At 38.9% G+C, this 23,373-nt stretch overlaps 1 protein-coding gene across 5 annotated transcripts in view; it reads right to left on the reverse strand.

Moving 5' to 3' along the window:
* The window catches only part of rsu1 (Ras suppressor protein 1), a 79,926-nt gene that overhangs the window by 25,981 nt on the left and 30,572 nt on the right, over nt 1-23,373 (reverse strand). For all 5 annotated transcript variants that reach the window (XM_007898171.2, XM_007898173.2, XM_007898172.2 and 2 more), the window contains 5 exon segments: nt 21,276-21,396; nt 19,534-19,652; nt 16,278-16,360; nt 15,912-16,026; nt 4,349-4,481 (listed from right to left, as the gene is read on the reverse strand). In XM_007898171.2, the coding sequence (XP_007896362.1) occupies nt 4,349-4,481; nt 15,912-16,026; nt 16,278-16,360; nt 19,534-19,652; nt 21,276-21,396 (571 nt within the window).

Consider the following 23,373-nt stretch of genomic DNA (forward strand, 5'->3'; position numbering starts at 1 on the left):
TTTATCCATACAGTGAGGCACGCTCTTCTGCTTCCCTCCATCCCAGGCTTTTTCAATTCTCATGATCACTTGGGTGTTTGAAGCACTAACTCACACAATCCATCATTTCTTTCTGTCATCATCCCAGACATTGTTCAGATCCTCCGAGACGGTGCTTACAACACAAAGGTCACTTTGAAAGTTGACTAATGGTACAATAAAAACCACAAAACATTTACAGCAGTAGAATTTTAACAAGCAGCCCCCTTAAACTATCGCACCATTACACTGCTGGGTGTGTGTGTTTGATTTATCAGGGGCTTATAAAGGAACTGGAATACTATTCTCATTAACAAAGGGAAAATTTTCAATGAAGAGTAGTTTTCATAGTACACCATTTAAATTGAAAAACAGAGTTTACAAGTTGCTCAATATGGCTATTAAACTAAAATTCAAAATTCAAATTCTGGATAGTAGAAAGATTAAACAGTTAGAATGAACTTGCATCTTTATCGCACTTATCCCTCCGCTTAGTGGACTCTGGCCTCCTCCATGTCCCCTGCGCTGCCCTGGGCTCCACCATTGGCAGTCAGGCCTTCAGCCCTTCTGCCCCCACCCTTTGGAACTCCATCCCACAGTCCCTACTCCTCACCTCCCCCTCCCTTGCCTCCTTCAAAGCCTGTCACTTCGATGGTGCCTCTAGTCACCCTCCTAACCCCCACCCTCCCTACCCTCCACACCTCCTGATCCCAATCCCCAGCTCAGGTGCAAATTCTTGACTGTCCAGAACTTTGGGATGTCCTCCCGATGGGAAAGCCGCTATACAAATGTAATTTGTTCTTATTGTTATAAAGTTGAAACATCTCAAAGCTTTACAGTAACTAATCATACGTAATAGTGATTGGATTTGTAGATAGAGATGTTGGCCTGGCTCAGCTGGTAGCACTCTCACTCACCTCTGAGTCAGAAGGTTGGAGGTCCAAGTTCCACTTTGAGATGCTGAGCTCATACTTCGAGTTGACATTTCAGTGCCGCGGTGGGGAAACACTGCAATGTCAGAGGTATTGTCCTTCAGAATCTTAAAGATTCTATCGTACTACTATCTAAGAAAGGACTGTTGCTTCTCATGTCATGGCCAGGAATGTGCAAATTGGCTCCTTGGGTGCCTCCAAATACGCAATTACTATACTTTACAGTAAAATAATAATGCTTACATTTGGCATAGCACCCTTCACATATGGAGAATGTCCCAAAGTGCTTCAAAGGAATTACTGTGAAGTGGAGTGACTGTGTATTTGTGCGTGAATCCTGTAAAGTCTTTGAGATGGTTTCAATGATGTGATGAGGTGCTGTATCAAATCAATAAATATCAAATCGATTCTCGATAGTTGATCCATTATTGCCATCACGAAAAACAAACTACGTACTTCTAAAAAATAAAACTTGAGTGATTTTTTTCAGAAAGCATTTTGGTTTGAATCATGAGTCTAAGATTAATCAGTTTATCAATAAAGAAACTAATTATTTAATGGGGAGAAGCGAGATCTTCAATACTCTGAAATAGGGAAAAATCATTTCAGATGGTTGGTAAATCTGCAAGAAGACGTAAACAACAACAAATTATATTTGTATCGCGCCTTTCATGTCAGGAAGACCTCCCAAGGCACTAAACAGGCAGGGATCCGCACCCAAACTGGTGGTTGGATCAGGAGGGGTGGAGGGGCAGGGGAGGAGGGTGACCGAAGATTCATAAGAATGCAATAAAACACAGGATTATTACTGGAAGAGTTAATTGGGGAGGTTAGAAGAAACATTTTCGTGCACAGGTTTGTTGAAGCATTGACTGCTTGGTCACAAGAGGCTGAGAGCAACACATTTAAAAGAAACTGGATAACCATTTGATGAGAACCAATACAAAAAAAGGTGCGAGAAGGGAGTAGAGAATTGCGATTAGTGTGGTTAGCAGCAGTGGAGGAGCTGCTACCTGCATCGGTTACTTCTGTTCAGTAATTTGTATGATTGCATTGCTTCCTAGCTCTGTAACAAACAAAAGTAATAATAATCCTTGCATTCGATATAGCGCCTTATCATGTCGTTGAGACGTCTCAAAGAGTTTCAAAGAATATATTGGACAGTGGATTGACTTTATTTTGTGGGCCAAACGCAGCAGCCGATTGCACAGCCAAACAGCCGTGGATTGAGCGACCAAACTTTTTCCCCTGGAAAAAAAAACGCCAATCGACTAACAACCAGGTTCCTACTTACTGCTAGGTAAACAGAGGCATGTGGAGTCAGGAAACTTGCCGAAGGTTTTGGCCCGCACGGGAGTGGACCCCGAGTCCTTTCGCTTGCGAGGCAAGCACGCTAACTGCTAACACTACAGGACTCCACAAGTAATATTAACTTTTATTTCTTACTCACTACCACTATACAAAGGACTTGAAGTGCAAATTTTAATTTAAAAAGGATTATTTCAAGAAAAGATTCGGTCTTTGTTAATCATGTTTAACATTCATCTCATCGAATTAATTTAATATAATCTTTTCTCATCAAATGAAGAATATTTCTGAGATACCGAGAAACAGAATTCTCTTTTTCCAAGCCTCAGATTCCAGACTAGTGTCCCAGTATCTCTGAATTACATCCACGATTGAGAAGCCAGTTACCTTGAAGAACGAATACCAAGGGACTGACTTCACAGTTGAACATCTAGGTAGTTTTGAACAACATCCTGGAATATTCCTTTGAAGCATATTTAGCAAATGTATTTTTTGGTACATTTTAGAATCTTCCATTCTCTATATCTGGATTTCATTAAGAATGGTAATGGTGACAACCTACAGTCAGCAAGTACAGTTTTATTGATATTTGACATTCTTGGTAGTCTGGTGCCTGAGCCAGGCAGGTCTATAGTCCTTCAGGACACAGTTGTGGACCAGCCAGTCTATTACCCATTCAACAACTGCTAATCGTACAAGCAAAGCCCAAATGGGAAGAATGATCTTCTCTGGACGAACAACAGGAAGCTTGCCCAGGTCAGCAATACCAATTGCGCTGTTTTAGCTGATTAGACTTCAGCAGTATCTAATGCACATGCTAGATCCCCTATTCTTGGTCCTGCTAACCTGCACCAAAACACTACAGCTTTAGCATGTAATGAGATATCTATGATTATTCTTTAATTTTTTGTTGCAAAAGCAGAAATATTAAAAGGAATAATTATGAATCATCTTCACCTTCTCCAAACAAATTGATTTCCTGTGAACTCCTGACATATTTCATAAGATTGGTCTGGATGAAGAAGGCCCTTCGACCCATCCGATCTCATCCCTCCAGAACATCAATCCTACCTTCCACCCATCGCAGGATCAAATTGCTTTTTAAATGAGTCTAATGTCCTGGTTTCTACCACCTTTCCTGGCAACCTGTTCCAGTTATTGATTACCCGCTACGCAAAGAAAAACATCCTGGTATCTGTTCTGAAGTCGCCCTTTAAACTCTAAACCTATGTTCTTCTGTTCTACTGTCTTGTTACATCCTAAAGAAGTTTACTTTTTCAATTAAAATTAAAGGGTTTACTTTTTCAATTCTCATTTAAAATTATATATGAGGTTCCCTCTGAGTACTCTTCCCTCAAGACTGGCTTGTTCTAGTCGTTGCTCATAGCTCATTCCTCGAACAGTGGGAATCACCCTCTTAGCTCTCTTCTGTAGTGCCTCTAGGACAGTCCCCTTATGTTGAGGTGACCAGACTGTAGGTAGTATTAAAGGTGTTGTCTGAGCAGAGCATTGTACAGCCCTAGAATGATGTTTGGGGATCTAAAATAAACTGATTTAGCATTATAGCCCAGCATCGTGTTTGCCTTGTTAATTGCTGCCTTACATTATTTTAATACAGTGAAGATCTCTTTCAGCTTCCCCTTTGGAAAGTTCAATCCCATTCATGGAGTATTTGTGTTTCCTATTCTGGGAAACTATGATATAGTATCTTGCATTTATCAGTATTAAACTTCATTTGCCACTTATCAGCCCATGTGCCTAATAATAATAATTCTTGCATTTGACATCTTTGAGACGTCTCAAAGTGCTTCCTGTAAAGTGAATTGACTATATTTTATGGGCGAAACGCAGCAGCAATTGCCTACAGCAGTGTCCCACAAACAGTCGTGGATTGAGTAACCAATTTATTGTTCTTATTATATACCCTATCAAGCTCTCTTTGTAGGATGTTTGCTGCCTCCTCTGATTCATTTTTTCAGAGTATATTTCACAACATTCATTTGTAATTTTAAAGGCATCGGCACATTGTCACTAGTTACGTATTGAGGTTTCTTGCAAAAATGGTAGCAATTTAAGACTTGTTTACTTACTATTTGTAGGTTTCAGATCGAATGTATTCGAAAACGTGGGAGACACCTAGTTGAAATTGGTCAGCAATAGGTGTAACCCAAGGATTGTTCTCTGCTTTGAAGACTTGTTTTGGACCAGTTAGATCTAAGTTACCTGCAAAAAAAGTGGAAAATATGAATGATTTTATCAACCTCAATTCATATTGCATGGTTAACAAACAAAATTAACAACTGTAAGGAGAATAGAAATCCATTAGAGATTTTCTTGCAAGTCACAATTCTTAGCTTTCCCATTGAAATGAATAAACTATCAAAAGCAGTTGAACAGGTTTGGATATTAGAAACAGCCGAAGAATAATGGTTTTATATTAATTTTCAATGCTCTTCTCTCTCTCTAACTGCATCATAGTATGTGTTAGAATGGTTTAGAAAGCCATGTAGTCAAATGTTATCACTTACTGCACTTTCAGAAAGAATTTAATGATTCAGAAACCCAAGCAGATATTTTACAATTTTGAATGGAATAAATTAAAGGATGAATACCAACTTGTGGAGAGCAGAGGCACAGTGAAGATTAGAAGTTTGGCAGCTAAGGAACAATTAGACTTTCAATTTCTGGCACAATTTACGAATGTTTTTCAAGAAAGCACAATATTGTGTGCACTAAAAACATGAGGAGGGGCAGGGAATTCTACTGATTATTGTGCTTGGATCTCTCCACAAACCAGATGCAAGTTTTTTCCAGCAAATGTAACTCAGCCAAAAAAAGAACAGAACATCCAATTTTTGCTAGTTGTTCATTTTCGCTGTACAATGAAAATGTACAGTCCTACTTCCCACGCACTCAAACATTTGTCTTTATAAGCTCCCAAAGAAAAAAAACACAGGGTCTAATTTGTGATATTTCTTAAAAGGGTTATCCTTTAACATTAACCTTTAACATTATCCTTAATAGACAAATCTATATTCCGGTACCCAGGAGTACGTTATGCCAATTTCAGAATTTTGCTTGATGTAATCTACCTATGGAATGGAGTTCGGCCAGGTCAATGGAAATTCTACAGTATTCCTTCATGAGGTACCCTGCCATGAAATACCATTAAGTTTATCTGAAATAGATCAATTTTGATCTCCCTAACTTTGTAATAACACAATGGGCCTTGACAAAGAAAACCTTCCAAATATAATAGAAAAAATAAATTTACATGTTAGCCTACACCGCTTTTAATTGTTCTAATAGAATAGAATGCACATGAGTTTCCAACAATAATGGAAACATTTTGAACAGTGGTTACAGCATCAAGATAATCATTAGCTCGGAGAAAGGGTCTCCAACCAGTCGATCACGATGAACTTCTTGGAGCATTAAGAAGCCAAACCCCTGCACCAGTCCAGGCAAGCCCGCACCAAATCAATATGATGCTTCCAGGAGCCTCTGAGCTGCAATAACCATGGCCGGCCCAGCCATAAATGAAGAAAAATTCAATTAACAAAAATTAATTTGATTGGGCGACCAAAAGTTTTGGTTACCACTGGCTTAGTGCATTAAATTTCTTTGGTTAGTCAAGCGTCTGACGCATGTGAAAACCCATCACCACGCTGAACTGAACTCTGGAACTGCCTTACTCACTCCCTTCGCCTCGCTCCTTCCCTTCCTATTTTCAGGTCTCTGCTGAAGACCTTTCTTTTCGACCGTACCTTTGGTCACCTTCCTCCCCCTCCCTCGGTCCCGGGATCTGTTGCTGTGAAGCGCTCTGAGACATCGTCCGGCATGGAGGGCGCTATATAAATCCAAGTTGTTGTTGTTGTTGTTGAACGGTATTCAAACCAAACGGAGTTCCACATATGTAGGCTGCCTACACATGGAGGTTTCCCTTTGTCTGTATTCTTTCCCTGGTAGGACACACCTTGCTTGTCTAATTCCAAAGAGTTTAGGTGCAGATTGGCAAGAGCCAAGGGTTGAGGACCCCAGAGTGTCCATTAGAGGTATTGCTGGAGTCTAACCAGTGAAAACCACATCTACTAAGAATACAGTCCAGCAAACTGCTTGCTGTTTGCCCAGCTAGGACCACCCCTACTTTTAGTACTTTGGCTTGCAGGGTCAACAGGAGATGAATGGAAAGAATCCCTCTCCCAGTCTGCGTCTCCAAGATCTGCTGATGAGCCAGGCTGCCTGGTTTCATTATAAATAATGCTGGGGAGAACTGGTGCTCAACAGGACTGCCGAGATCCCTCACAGAGAGCTGAAATGATTCCGACATTCCATTGTATAAGTTCCAAGCAGACCATCCCTTTCCTCTCCCAAAAGAGAATGGTCACTAATAAGTGAACAAAAATAAGACTATTTTGATATAACCAAATGTTAGTCAACCCGACAGGTTACAAAGTGATACGGTTACATACAGTCATGGAGCATGGAAACGTGCCTTTCAGCCCAACTAGTCTGTGTCGAGATTATAAAAAGGGACCGATCAGGAAATAAAGTAAGCACGGTGAATAACTGGATGCTAGGTTGCGGCCTAGTTTGTGGCCACATACCTTTTGCTAATTGTGGCTAAAGAGGTACAATATGGTTGACATTAGCTTAAACTATACTATTTCACTTGATGGCTCACTTGGTAAAACCACTGTTCTAGTGCAAAACTAGAAGATCCCAGAGTTGATCCTCAGCTAGGTGGCAGTGAAGCAAATTAGTGGTGGGGCAGGGCAGGGGTGAAAGACAGAAGAGATGCTACAAGTTTAAAATTTAAGCAAAGATTGGATTAGGTTTTTCGCAATATTCGAACACTCACTGACTAGCCTTACACACTGTTATATTACACTTCCATTGATCTATTGACACCATTATACCGCACTGTCAGTGTCCAATTGCCATCATTATACTACATCTTGAGTGATCTATTGCTACTTTTTTTTACCTGCACCTCCAGTGATCTATTAACACCACTGTATCCCACTTCCAGTGAACTATTGCCACCATTTCACTGCACCTTATGATCTATTGCCACCTTTACACTGTACGTCATGATGTATCGCCCCCGTTATACTGCTCCTCCAGTAATCTACTGCCACTGTTATACTGCACTGCCGGTGATCTATTCCCACTGTTATACTGCATCTCAAATGATTATTATTATTATTATTATTATCTACTGCCACCTCTAGTGACCCAGTATTACCATTATACCTTTAGAGGCAACGTCATGTGAAAACTATCTTCAAGTGATGCCCAAATAAGCTAGCCCAACTTACCTCTCTGCAAGACCATCTCCAATAGATGGTCAGGATTTGGTTTGATATGCCAAAAGCAGGCACACCACATAGCTTGTATTGATAAAAACAACTTGGGTGGCCTCAGGCTTTGTTTTCTAGTAATTGATAAAGAGTATGGACAAAATCAGTGGAAAATAGAGCAGTACAGGAGTCTGTTAACTTGCATTTCATGCATTCGCTTGCTCCAAAGCCTAGAGGTCGGTAACCTACAGCCCACAGTATTGGTGGAAAACAGCAACATAGCTGCACATTCACTACATCTACACAAATATCCGAACAGCTAGAATAACAGACACACAAGATGACCCTGAGCGGTTTGCCTTGCCTTGCTGTCAGCTTCATTAATCACCAATTACTAATCCAGTTGAAAAACGGGAGACTCGGATTCCGTTAACAGTCTATTTATAAAAAGGTGAGAATCATCTGACATGACATCTCACTTCAACAGCGCAGATGGTGTCTCACTGTAGAACATGTCCAATATCAGCTGCCCAATGTACATAAAAGTTCAAAGTTCTATGCAATATTTTCGTTGAGAAGAGTGGCTCAGATAAACCAAGGCATATTAAAGTTATGCAGATGTGTTTGCATTGGAGATTTTTTTTAAGAAAGACCCACAAGTTACACAAAGAGGGAAATAAATTACTATTTGCATTATGCTTATGAGATTGTTTTTTTGGAAAAAAAACAATATTTAATATCCTTTGGTTGACAGAATATTTTACTTGAAACAAAGGTGGCCAAAGAGCCACCTGTGGCCAAAGAGCCAAATATGCCAACTGTGCACATTTGTGACAAATATATCGATTTAATAAGTCTGATCAGAGTAATTTCATGGAAAATTATATTTCAAACACCTCCCAAGTACCGTCGCAGCAGTAATTGGCACCCAATATTGGAAAGCAAAGCAATAAAAAGTGCTACTGCCTACCACAGGCTAATAAGGTAAAGAATGGTCTACATTAAAAACATATTTGGTTTGGAAAGACCAGCAGCATCTGACTTATTGAGATATAAAGAAACCATGAAAGCCTGAAACAACTGAAAATGTAGAAATGCAAATTTCAACCTCTGAAAGAGAAAGACTGGTTATCATTTTTGACCCGAAATGAATCGAGCTGCAGAAGCCGTCTAAAAGATTAAGGACAGCAAGACGGTCCAGACAAAGGAAACGGACATCAGCAAGAAAAACATTTGTAACTGCAAATTAGAGAGTTTGTGGGTCATTAACATAGCTATAAAAGTTCATCTCATCTTCTTCACAAAATGTCAATGTTGTCTTGGTCTGGAATTACTTGCCTTCCCCGATCTTATGAAGGGGTTTCTGCAAGTCCAAATCGATTCAGATGAAGGGTTAAACCGAAAAAACTAACCTTTCTTCTGGAGGCCCACAGTAGGTGCTGAAAATACACAGATCTGTTTTTAACCTGATAATGCCGAAATGTGTCACAGTGCAATATGTAGACAGTACCTTGTGTCTTGTAAGAACACGATCGCCTCTTACAATACTACATTTAAGTCAGACTACAAGCTGTGGCATTCTTTAGCCATTGCTGGGCTTTTGTCCAATCAATAAAACTGCTAGTACTTCATTTAACTCCTCTTTGATTTTCGCTCTTGGAATGTTCCATTATTCAATAACGCATGCAGGAAACGTTTCACCTTCCTGTCAGACAGAAGCAATAACCCTAGCTTCGGTACGCTCCAGTGCTTTCAGGCAAAGGGATTCACACCCTTATCTGTGACTCCAAGCAGGTTTAGCATTCTAACTTGGATCAAACAGCAGGGAGCAGGATTAAGCAATGTAGACAAAGCAAACTAACAAGATAGAAACACACTCATTCTAAAGCCATCCTGGTTAGATCTAAAACACAAGTATGTGCTGTTCACCATTCAATCTTAAGCAACAGGCCACAGGGGAAGACAGGCTTAACTAGAACCCTCCAACCGATGTAGGTTTTATGGCTATAACAGATCATGTGTCACTCAAAGGGTTTTGCCCTGTGCTGGCAAATTGATTTATTGGGGTCGGCTACTAGACAAATTTTGTACACAGAATCCCAAAATATTAATTGGCAACATTTTTGTCATAACATTTGAGATATTAAAGTTAAGTAATTGAATTATTTTGACCATTCTATTAATATACACAGTTTAATTAGTTTTGAGGCTTTGATTCTTCAATATATTAGAATTCTCACCAGGAGGGATTTGTTGCCTAGAGCTGGAAATCTGGACAGAATTAGTAATTTACTGTCCATATTAAACAACCCAGGGATTTCTGGCTTTAGCTTCCAATGTTTTATCATCTGGTCTGTCATCTTTCCAGCTCAATCTTGTTACCTTCTTCACAGGCAAAGTACATGAATGCTGCAATGACTTAATACAAGCTGCAGCTTGATATTATTGCATATCGTCACACAAAAAAGGACAAGTACACAACCAACTGGCTGTACAAGACTATCAAAACAACTATTTCCCTACAAAGGCCACGACTGGTTCAATATTAAATTATTAAATGATGGAAACATCTGTTCAGAAGAAACAGATTGCACTGCATGAAATCAGCATACTCCCAGCACTACAGTTTCTATCTTCCAGCTCGCAGTTGTTAAGATAGCCTCATTTTCTTTCAATTGAATGAAACCTGATAAGAACATAGCAAAGACTTTGAGAACAAAGTACTCCAATTTCATCAGTTTGACTCGGTCTTTATTCGTTTGCAGAAAATGAGTTCCCAAGTGCATTCCATCCAAGAATCTCCTTCACGTTCATCAGAGTCTCCTCTGCCTTGTATAATTTACAGGACCTGACATCACATGCACTATCTCAATTACCTTCACATACTCAGCCTGCATTTTCTTTTGAAGGCTTATCCAAAATACATCTTTAAAGATGTCTGTTTCTCGCGATACAGTATTAATCTAAAATCACAGACGTACTCCTCAAAGTGCACCTTTTTCAAAACTGCAAATGTTGGCAAAACTGCAGTAATCCTGTCAGATTAGATACTGACATGGAAGAGAAATCAATCAACACAAATTAAAGGATATATACAGCACCCATCTCAAATTTCTAAACGTTCTACCAGGTTTCATTTCTCTTCATCTTTTACCAAATCTTTTATCAAATATCAAAAAAATGCAAGGATTATTATTATTATTATTATTATTATTATTATTATTATTACCAGATTTGATTTTTTTTTGAAAATGAGAATAAAGCATCTGTCCTGTTTCTGTACCGGAAAGTGAACCGTGATGGCCTCTGCAGTCTCTGAAATGGCAACGGGAATTGAAATGACTGCCCTTGCTGAACCCCAAGTTTAAAAGTGGGAAACAGCAGCCACATTCACCAGAATGTTCTCAGCCAGCGATTCCCATTTGCGATAATAAAAAAGATACACCTTCACAGTGTCCCAAATACCTGACCGTCTTGCTTAAAACCATTGTCTTAAAACGTATTATGGATAATTTGGAAAAATTCCTAAATTCACTCTTATGTTGGAAGGCAGTTTTCTGCACTTTATTTTAAGAACTACAGAAAACTGGCTTCCAGATTCAGTCTAAATGTTCCAAAATTCCGCACAACTTTAAATTGTACGTCAACAACCTAAAGGCTAAGACCATAAAGATTTCACATCTTTCATGTTACATTTTCTGCTTTTTTAAAAAAAATCTGTTTTAATGTTTATTACTCCCTCAAATCCCAACCCTCATTTATTACCCCAGCATTTACGTTTCCTTCCAATTCTCTCCATTACTTACAAATAAAATTGGATCGACTTCAGAGCCAGCAGAAAAAGAAAAATACAGCGATCAGCTTGGGAGTAAATCAAATGTGCAGATACTGTCTGTTTTGTTTTGAATGGTTTGCTTTGTTTCTTGGTCAGCTGGGAGTCGTGACATGTGCAGAAACCCCTTGCCATGGTTAAGGGCCTTTCAGTTCCAGCTGCTAAGAACTCACAGAAGCAGAGTTCCTGTCTGCTACTTCTGGTGAAATCCTTCTCTCTTTCATGGGGAGGGAAAACATGCCTCAGCTTCCCAATGCCCAGGAAACATAGGTGCAGGGTGCTGGAAGCTAAGAAATTATGTCTACATTGGGTACTGCTGGAATGGAACTGCTGCAGCTAAAAGCATGCAGTTTACTGCTGACAATCCAACTTATTTAGGGCAGAGGCACAAAGGGTTGTCGTGTCAGGAGCTGGATTGGAAGAAACTCATTTCTATTACTGGTTTACTCCTCCATTCCCAGTGATGATCCAAGTTTGCTCCAGAGTAGTGCAGATGTGTCTGGCTCAGCTATTCAATAATAATACTTGCATTTGATATAACATTGAAAAGTCTCAGAATACTTCATAGGATTTTACTGTGAAGTATAATGACTGTATATTGCATGACATGAGCTAACTCTGACCCCAAATCACCAGACACGCTACAATGGAGCCAGTTTAACTCCAGGGATGTATGGCTCCCCCCTTCCCCCCACCACACCCTTCCAGGGATTAGCAAATTGGGAATTAAATCAGAGTTAAAACTAAATGTCAGCCCTCCGAGATCTATCCTGTGTGAAAGTCGCTATATAAATACAAGTGGCTGTTATAAATGTTGCAATAACCTGGTTTACATCCATGATGCAAACGTTTATATTCCTCATGATACACAAGCTGTTACATACACAAGAACATAACAATTTGCTGGGTGAAAGAAGATCAAGGTCCATCTAGTTTGCCTTCTACCCTGCTGGCAGTCGCTTGACATTTTGTGTCCCAATATGCTGTATCCCAAGATATTATTTTCTAGCAGAATTTACCTAATTTGTTCTTGAAACAAACATTTTCTGCTTGCACTGTCTCCTTAGAGAGCCTGTTCTATAATAATAATAATCCTTGCATTTGATATAGCGCTTTTCACGTCGGGAGGACGTCCCAAAGCGCTTCACAGACCACACTGTAAAGTTAATTGACTGTATATTTGTGGGCGAACGCGGCAGCCAATTGCGCACAGCAATGTCCCACAAACAGTCGTAGATTGAAAATGACCAATTTTATTATTGTTTTTTTTTTGAAGGGATTATTATTAGGCTCTGTATGGAGTAAGGAAACTTGCCCAAGGGTTCGCCCTCTGCCTGGAATTGAACTCAGGTCTCTCGCTTGCAAAGCGAGTGCTCTAACCACTGAGCTACAGTTCTATAAGTTTACTACTCGCTCACTGAAGTACTGTTTCCGCAGCTCCGTTCTGAATTTAACCCCTTTCAATTGCAGGCCGTGTCCTCTGATTTTACTGTTCATTACAAGATAAAGCAGCTTATCATCGTCCAGATTATCTATTCCTTTCAGAATCTTAAAGACCGTAGTCATATACCCCCTCAACCTTCTCTTCTCCATTCTGAACATGTCCAGCTTATTTAATTGCGCTTTGTAGTCGTCCCCCATTCCCTCAATCATCTTGGTTGCCTTCCTCTGTATCCTCTCAATCACTGCAATATCCTTTTTATATTGCGTTGATCAGAATTGCACACAGTATTCCAAGTGCGGTTGCACCAGTGATTTATAAAGGGCAGGAATACCCCACTATTTTGGCTCAATAATGCCCTTTTAATATAACCTGGCATCTGGTTTGCTTTACTCACTGCTACTGAGCACTGTTGGAATAGCTTCAATTTATTGTCGATCAGGGTCCTTTTCATTTTCCGTACAGATTATTTTCTTACCATTTAAATAATAGGCCCTGGATTTTTTTGTCCCCATGTGAAGCACTTTGCATTTATCTACATTAAATCTCATCTGCCATCGATCTGCCCAATTCCCAAGAATGTTGCAAGTTCTTCTGTAACCCATAATGCTCATCTTTGCAGTCTACCACCTTCATTAGCTTTGGGTCATGTTAAATAAACGAGGTACCAAAACAGACCTCTGCGGAACTCCACTGGTAACTTTCTTCCAGCCTGATGACATTCCCTGTACCATACCTTCAGGGTTCAATCGGTTAGCCAATTACATATCCATTGTAATATACTTCCTCTGATTCCTGCTTTCTTTATTTTCAATACCAGCCTTTCATGAGGAACTGTACCAAAGGTCTTACTAAAATCCAGATATACAATATCCACTGGCTTACCCTTATCAAACTCCTTTGTCACAAAGTCAAAGAAAACCAGTAAATTAGTTTGGCAGCATTTCCACTTCATGAACCCATATTTTATCATTTCATTACTGTCCAGATGCTCCATGATTTTATTTTTAATAAGAATCTCCAAAACTTTGACCACAATAGATGTCAAACTCATTGTTCTGTAGTTTCTTGGGTCAATTTTGCTACTTTTTTTAAAAAACATAGGAGTAGCATGTGCCTTTTTCCAGTCCCCAGGTATTTTTCTAGTATCCAGTGATTTCTGAAAGATTTGTGCCAGAGTTCCTGCAATTTCCTCCCTTAAGGATCCAATTTGCAATTTATGCGGCCCTTGGCATTTGTTTACCTTAAGTATGCACAATTGTTCTGCAACCTTACTGGTAGTGATATGTAGTGTCATATGTAGTTAAAACAATAATATTCAGGCTACAAAAGCCAGCATTCGGGTAAAAGCAGAACGTTCACTTTTTACGACTTCTTTGGACTAGATATAGGTCAGTCAGAGGCCATAAAAGCAAAAATACTTGGCCTCCAGCAGTGACCCTACTCAACTACAAGTTGGCAGCATTTGGAACTTCCTGGATCTGGCAATGATACACCAAGTAGTTTATGGAATCCTCCAATAAAGTTATTAAAAATGAAGAGAAATGAAAACTGAAGGCACCTTTCAACATCATTCCTGCAAATGTGACCTATCTAACTCTGGATTTGACACACATAGGTTAAAAATTGTAATCTACTCTGCAGCATTAATCAGCCTATTAAAACCTTCACCTGCACAACAATTTAAGATTGATGGTTTGCGAATATTCTGGGGAAATCAGGATTTTACCATTGAATTTCGAGCGAAAATCTAATGAAGTTTCACAGCCAAACCATTCGGCCCCCACAGGTCCTAATCGTGAATGATATGTGCAATAACAGAAAATTGCCTAAGGGATGGAGTGTAGAGTCTGGTGAATGCTTCTGTAAAATGGTTTAAAATTTTCCGGCAGAAGGTCAACTTATCATCGAGCTCATATTGCAAGTGTGGTGTCATCTAGTATTGACACTAACTATTTTCACAAACCTTTTTTGTGTGCAATACTGCTATATTTTCAATCAAGTGCATTGCGGTACCTCTAAAATCTCCTGTCAAGAGCAGCAAACTTGGTTTCAATGGGATGCTGCTTTATACTCTCTAAACTTTAAATCAGGGCTCAAGAATAAGTCAGAGATTGTGCAACAAACTGTTAATCCCTGAGCAATTTGTGACGCCAACATGCGCAACTCTGTGAACAGGTTGGCTGTGGAGGTAAGTCTTGAATGACTCATTCCAATATAAAAGACTGGGGGAGTTTTTCACTCCTGTGTAGATGGAGATTAAAATGCCTGAACTACTGCTTGCATAACTTATGCAATTTATAGAGAGGTCATAATATTAAATCACTAATGCACACAAGGCATGGGCTGGATGACATTTAAAATTGATGTTTTAATGTATGTAGACTTGTATGATGAGAACCCTGTGATATGAAATGTCAATTTCCCTTTTTAATAAAAAAAGAAAAAAATTACTGTCAGTTCTTTCTGCACTGCTCATGCTAAAATATACATGTTTTTCATGGAAAAGTTCAGAACAAGAATCCATTAAAACCACCTTTGGCAGCAAAGCATAGAGACCATCTTATTCCTTATATGAAATATTAACCTTATCACACAAACTCAGTGCAGAAAAATGCAGGAGCTGAACTAAAGTGCCAAATTTCCTTCATTTTAAATATTGAACCAGTTACTAAATTAAATGGATTTGCGATCATATTACCGCAGGAAATTTTAATTGTACTAGATTTTAAAAAAACACCAAAAAGTGTATCTTATCTTTTTCTAGAAGTCTGCAAGAAGTTTAGACTCCTCAGCACAGCTTTTGCGCACCTTCCCTGGAGCACTGACGTAACTCGAAACGTCCTCAATTTTTACCCCGATGTAACTTCACAAGCAGGCAGCGTAAAAACTTACAGAAAACATTTTTAAAAAATGTGTTTTTCACAAGGCAACACATTTTCCTTCATTTTAAAAAAAACTACACAGATTTATGCAGAAAAAAAGACTTATATGGCTTTTTTGAGAACATTTCAATCTACTGAGCACTGTAATTACGAATATACAGAACTAGACACCAATCCAAATCTGTTTCTTACCCATTTCAGGTGGCAGCACGGTTAGCCGGTTCCCTTGGATATGGAGCTCCTTCAACTGAGTCAGCTCCCCAATCTCCTTTGGCAATGATATCAGGTCATTATCCCTTAGGCTGATCTGCAGAGAAGAGCAAAGTTATTAGACCAATTCGGATTTCAAATGAAAAATCTCACAAAAGGTTCTTAGTTTGTTTCCTCTCACAATCTCAATTTAATACAAGATTTCAACTGATGAACAAAGGCCAGCACCAGATGTTGGTGTATATTCCAGCAAAATAAGCCCCAGAGCTGTTCAAATTGACTTCATTCTGAACGTACAGGAGCTGCAAAAGTGAATTGATTTTTCACGAATTTAGATAAATTACTTACGATCTGCAACTTTGTGAGCTTCCCAATTTCTGGCGGCAGGGTTTCAAAATCGTTGTCACTTAGATAGAGTGCACGCAAGGTGGCTGCAAATTAAAGAGCAATATATAAACAATGTGGCATATAACCAGGCCACGGAGGTCTGATCAATAAAAGTAGTCAAGCTTGATTAATAGCCTTGGGTTTGCAAAAGCCTCTGACAGACCCAGGGCACCCAACAACAAGCAGGAGGTCAAACTTAGATTTACTGGTTTATTGTGTTGATGCTGTGTTGAGGAAAGTGGCCATATCCTGAAACATTGACACAATTAACAAATGTTTGCAGCCCCTCCGAAGACAGATGAAGACATGACTTCTTGCTAAAATACCTGGAAATCTTCATATCCTTCACAAATCATTTTTAAGTTAATCCATCTGCAGGGGTATGGAAACATTGTCTCAACTTTATTTTTGAATGTATACAACAATTTACAAAGAAAATTAAGATTTATATATACAGTATTAACATAATGCATGTTACTTAAAATAGGAGTTCATTCTCTAATTTGCCTACAAAATAAAAGGCCACTAAACTTTTAAGCAATTCCGGTGAAGTGCTTTGAGATATCCTTCCAACATGAAAAGAAGCGATATTAAATGCAAGGATTATTATTATTTTAAGCTAAATTCAGTTGGATTGTAATTGTTATCCACAGCAGTTAAAGGCTTATGCAGACATTATTTTATTTCCTGATCCAATTATCTTGTTTCTAATATTAATGTTTTGCTTTAATTATAATTGCTACACATAATGCACTTCTCCTGAAATATCCAAGTTTAATATGGAACAGCTGACATGTATAACTGAAGCGCTGGAAAATTCATATTGTTCCTAAACACAAATATACGCGAGACTCCTATTTGAAGGTTATCCATGCATTTTCGCAGGTGAAAAGGCCAAATTCACAGGAGATCATTTTGACAGAGACACAAGAGATTTTCAGTTAGCAAAGAGACAAGTGTAGTAGGAGGGAGAACCAGACTCGCTGGACTAATTTTTTTTGTCCAAAAGAGTTATGCAGTGGGCTGTATATTTTACATTTTATTTCCCATTTAAACACGTTCAGCACTGATGGGCATGAAGTGTAAATTGGTGTAAAGAGGTGGGGGTGTCAATTCCACATATTCAATGTATGGCTTCAGGCTTTCTGATTATAAGTCAGAGGGTTTGGATTTTGTTTTAGATTAAATATTTTTTTTTGGTCTAAATACAGTTTACTGGCAAAGGCAACACAATGGTCCAAGCTCAATCGGCTAATTCCATTAACCCAATGAAAAGTAATGGGCAATAAAAAAAATAACAGGGGACTGACCCAAAGTGCAACAGTAAAGAAAGACAGGCAAAACAAAGACTGGCTAATATAAAAATAACTCGTAAGAGCTCACATTCCTCTAACAGTCACAAGTGAATGTTCTGCTTGGTCTGTCAGATTGGAACTGATGGTCTAAGCAGCAGATCCACACAACAAAGGTGTCACTCACTGCCAATAAGGAAAACTTCAGCACTGTAACAAGCCATCTCCAGAATATCTATAGGTACAGAACATGATTGCGACCAAATCATCCAGCATCCCTTCATCTCATACTTCAAATTACTTTCCTGAACTTTATACCCATCTCATTCTTCCCCCATCTCCCCACCCAGTTTTCAGTTTCCTCAGCTCTTCATCTCACAAGAGCATAGAACTCTCTCTTCAGTCTTTCCTTCCTCGTTTAGACTTTTTGCTTCGCTAGTTTTACCCCCTTGACCTCAACTTAATTGTAATAGACCTCAGTCATCATCGATCACCTCCTCCCTCCCCCCATCGGTTCGGTGTCAGGCTCCCCCACTGTGAAGTGCTCCGAGACACTGCCTCGCGAGAAGGGCGCTCTATAAATGCACGTTGTTGCTGGAATAAAGTTCCAGAATCTTCAATATCTAACCTAAATGGCAGTTCTTTATGTCTAGACTGTGAGGATCACCGGGCTACTTCGTTGAAGAGCAATATATATGTGAGCAAGAGCGAATATGTCCCGTGAACCTATATTCTGACCAGGTATCACATGTGCAGTGCCACCAGGTAGAATTCTGTAATAGGAACTCTAACAGCCACATTGGTCTGAGGTAGGATCTCTAATTAGTCACCAGAGCAGGAACCCTGACTGATCAGACCATTAGTACAAAGGTTCTAAGGTTAATTTTAGCTGCCCAATTAATATTATAATAACAATACTTGCATTTAATATAGCATCTGTTCAGTAATTGAACTTGAAATATTCTACCTCACTCAGTACTGCTTAAAGGAATGACAGGTACGGCAAGTTATTCGGGGTAAAATTCCAGGAGATCACAAGAGAGAGGGACCCTATTTGCCTGTTCAGGTGGACATTAAAGATCTTGCAACACTATTCAAAAAGAGAAGGGAGTTTCTCCTAATGGTCTGGTCAATAATTTTCCAGATCATTTGGTCAGTCATTTCATGGCTGTTAGTGGGACCTTGCTGAATGAAAATTGTTATATTTGTCTACAGAGATACAGTCAATACACTTGGGAGCAATTACCTGTGAAGCTCTTTGGAGACATTTTGACATTATTATTAAGGATTGTAAGATTGCAAATCAGGGCATTCAAAACAACAACACCAACTTGCATTTATATAGCACCCTTCGTGCCGGACAGTGTCTCGGAGTGCTTTAAGGCGAACTGCAAAATAGTAAGCTCAAGAATGAATCACATTTTTATTGTTGTAACCTAGTCGTTAGTTCATGTTTAAAAATATATTATTACACACAATTGATGTGCTGTAATTTGCAAGATTGCTGAAGCTTGATGCAAGATCTGGGTATTACAGACAATTATAATGTGAATCCTGAAAGATAAATATACAAGGCACAATTTATACTAGTAAGAATGTATAGTCCATAAAGTGTAACCTAGTGATCAATGTGATGCTTTCACATTCCCATTCTATTCTGCATATGGTTTGCATTTTAGTAAGATCTGGCTCTAGCTATGGATTTTCAATTTTATAATACAAATAATATGCGCGACACACTTACCATGAGATGCAAACATTTTAGTCCAGATAGAATCAAGAAGCCCAAGTTATTTAGTTGAAACCAAACTACAGTGTGCACCATTGTATTAGTTAAGTAGCAACAATAACGAATAAGGTGACAAATTCTGTTTTGGGGGGGTGGGGGGGGGTGGGAAAGAGAAGAGAAATAAAATGTTTCTTACTCAGGTAAAAGAAGTTGCCAGGTAGGGAATTCTCATTCATATTGTTGTACGTCAAATCAAGCACCTCAAGTGCCGGCAAAGACCCAAATCCCCTTGGCAGAGAGTTCAACCGGTTCATGCTGTAGTGGGCATATGAAAGAAAGAAGGAAGAACATTTGCATTCCCATCACACATATATTAAAAATCAGTCTGAAAGAGAGCAGAGATTACATTGGAGTAGATTTTGCTCCAACATCCAATTCTACAAGTAATCTACAAGTACATTTAGCAAATGCAATACACTACAAATCTAACCTTATACCTGATGATGAAAAACAAATCTCTTTGTTCGCAATACACCATATCAGATGGAAAAGGATCAAAAGATTTAGAGCCAAAGATAAGGCAGATGTGCAATGTAGGAACTGGACTGAATATAGTTTAGTGTCAGAACATATCCTTTCACTTTCTAAGACCTGGTTTAGAATCCAGTCCAAGAAGATAGGATAAAAGATTTCTCAGATGACAGCAATTTAGAAATTTCAAGTGGCACAATTTTAGGGCATTTGATCTAACACCCTTTTAGGCAGGAATGTGCAGCTTGACAGTGCACAGTACAGAAAATGTAGCAATGCATTCCAGGTCAATTAGATCTGAAAGAGAAGTGGATTTTTATGACTTGGGTGTACTTTTTCATCAAGTCACACCTCGACTCAAAACATTCTTTCTCTCTTTGTCTTTCAAATACTGATCGACCTGCTGGGTGTGCATTTCTGGCTTTTGTAGTTTTTTAAAAAAATATAATCGGGATAATTGAAATGTTACACTGATAATAAAAGGATAGTTCTCCTTAGCAGATTTTAAAAATAATTGCACTATTTTATTGTTGTGTGAATGAACCTTTACATCTATTGCGTATATCCATGTACTGAATTGGGGAATGCATTCCAGTGTTTCTTTTTGGAGTTTGCTTTCCATAAAGTTCCTACACAGAGCGCATTGATATTTGGGGATGGGAGAGAAGAAAAGTGGATGATGCTCGAAAACATGGTGAATTCTGGGGTTCACTGTAAACACTAACAACTTATTTTGAGTTTAATAAATTCTGAACCTGTGTTTTATCTGCCCTCTTAAAACATATTATTGTCAAGAACAATCAAACTATGTTTGTTTAAATGTAAAGAACACGTTATCCACACGCCAATTAACTACATGTCTGTTTAACGGAACAGGCCTTCCAAATGGAGCTAGATGTGGGGATATCGGCAAAATTATTGTTATAGGAGCCAGCCCAGACCTGACATTTCTTGATCTCACAAACATGATTACAACTTTGCAACTTTACTGTAAATATTCCAAATGTGCTTTTTGCCAGTAAGGAAGGGCAAGTCTTTAGATGTTTTTAAAAAACAGTATAGAGTTCAGGGTAAGCGAGAAATACTATAGAAATAGAAAGAGATAGGAAGTTAAGAGTGTGGCAGAGAGAGAGAGAAGAGATTGAAAGGCAGTGAGAGAGAGAAGTGTTGGCATAATGCGGTATTTGTTCAGCGCCTTGGGACATCCTGTCGACATGAAAGACACTATACATCTGTAATTTTGTTGTTGTATTTTAGTAATATAAGTCCCAATGGAAAATTTTATAGTTAGCACTGTTGCCAGTTTATATTTTGTGTGATGTCTAATTATCTGCACTGCCTGCTTATTTACAAATGGTGACTGTCCCAATCAGTGCAAATACAGGTAACTGGCAAAAGGTTACCTACCCAAGGTTCAGATGTTTCAGTTTTTGAAGGCTACTTATTTGTGTTGGAAGCTCCTCAATCTGATTGTTGAAGAAGTTCAGCACTTCTAGATTCCTCAGTTCAGCTACGTTGGCAGGAACAGCTGAAAAAACAAACAGAAAATGTAGTTAATATTCATAAGTGTTAGCACTTATAAGTGTCATAATTTGGACTAAAAGCGCAATATATTATATGACTTCATACGTCATGCTGCGTTTTTCCAAGTTTTTTTTAAAAGAAGACTGAAGAAAACGATGGTCTTCCGTTTAAGCGAATTTTAAAAAAAAGACAGCTTTGAAAAAGAAGGCTTCTCGAGCTCAGCATCTTATGTGGCAAGAAGCTGATCCCTGGGATGTGCTGTAATTGACTTCTGTGTTCCCTACTAGAGGTGTGTGTTTAGATGTCCGGACCAGGCTAGACTTGTGATGCCCCCCGGTGGTCAATTCACGCTGACACCCATGCTCAAGGTTTGCATACGAATACCCAGGCAAGGTGCCAGACGGCAATTAGTAACCACGGAACAGCATTTGAGCAGAATTGGAATCAAATCCCTTTAGGAGGCAAAAGAGCGGAGAGAAAATCAGAATGGAGAAGCAAACTGTCGTGACCCATAATACCACATACATTTTTGTAATATCTTGTGAAGAAATAGAAAATGAGTTAAACACAGAATACTTACATAAAACATTACAACCTCATAGACTTTTTGTAAGAAGGTGACTCTCCAAATTAACTGAAGGAAGCCATATTACACAATATACCAAGACTTCCAAAAGGTGTTTGACAAAGAACCACATGAAACCTTCATCAGTAGGTTCCGCTAACAGCACAGAATGCAAATTCTGTAGAGGGACAGTAATCCCCAGGTAGGTATTCCCCCCACCCCACCAATATTTATGTGAAGACAGATCCATAGAAATTTACAGAACAGAAGGTAATTTGGCCCATCGGGTCTCTATTGGCTCTTTTAAGAATAATTCTTTCAGTTCCATTTATCTGCCCTTTCCCCACTGCCCTGTTACTATTGTCTTGTTCACTTTTGAAAGCTAATATGGATTCTGCCTGAACCACAGCTCCTAGCAGTGCAAATTCTCCTAATCTCCATATCCTAAAGACTACGCATGCACAAATTCTCCTAACCTCCTAATTTGCTCATTTTTTAATGAGTGTGAATTGTTGCCCTCAAGTCACTGACTCACCAACCAGTGGAAATATGAAGAGTGAATACATTACAATACAAAATTACATTTGTAAAGCGCCTTTCATGTCAGGAGAACGTCTCAAGGTGCTGGACAGTCAGGGATTTGTACTCAAGCAGGGGGCGGGGGGGGTAATTGGGATCAGAGAGTGTAGGAGGATGGCCGAAGGCACGGTCGAAGAGGAGGGTCTTGAGGCCGGTGCTTGCTCCATTTGTACTTAGTGTGTCATGTATAAAAACCTACAATCATAGGTAATAGCAGACATGCTTACACTTGGTTCACCTACAACATAGTCACTACACAACGTGTCCTGTGGATCGCTCTGAAACATTCTCCTGACGTGAAAGGAGCTATGTTAAATGTAAGATGATTTATTGATATTTTTATAATAGTCATTTCTTCTCTCTCAAGACAAACCTTGCAATTTGTCACAAAACAGAAGTACTGTACCTGCCGTCCTCAGCACAGTACAGAGAGGAAATGCCAGGAGCACTACATTCAATAAAAACAATAGGTTACACAGGATTAGTTGTGGATCAATGCTGAGTCATTGGAAACGAGACCCAGGTTTTGAATTGCTCAGCAGAGATTTAGGTGCTTGTCAACAAATTGCCAATTAAAACAAAATGAAATGATTTACTGTTAAAATCAGAATACCCACAATACAAAATAGGATCAGCGATCTTGAATCTTGCAATCCAAACTCTCTACCAGATAACAGAATATAAATGTGAAATAAAATAATCCTTCAATTTGATATATATGGATGTCTCAAAGTGCTTCACAGGATTTACTGTAAAGTGTAGTGACTGTGTATTTAATATGCAAACAATATTCTTCAATTCTTGAAATGTTAATATTTTCTTAATTAACATTCACTA

This window comes from Callorhinchus milii, unplaced genomic scaffold (assembly GCF_018977255.1).
Source record: "Callorhinchus milii isolate IMCB2004 unplaced genomic scaffold, IMCB_Cmil_1.0 Scaffold2, whole genome shotgun sequence".
In the NCBI taxonomy this organism is placed as follows: domain Eukaryota; kingdom Metazoa; phylum Chordata; class Chondrichthyes; order Chimaeriformes; family Callorhinchidae; genus Callorhinchus; species Callorhinchus milii.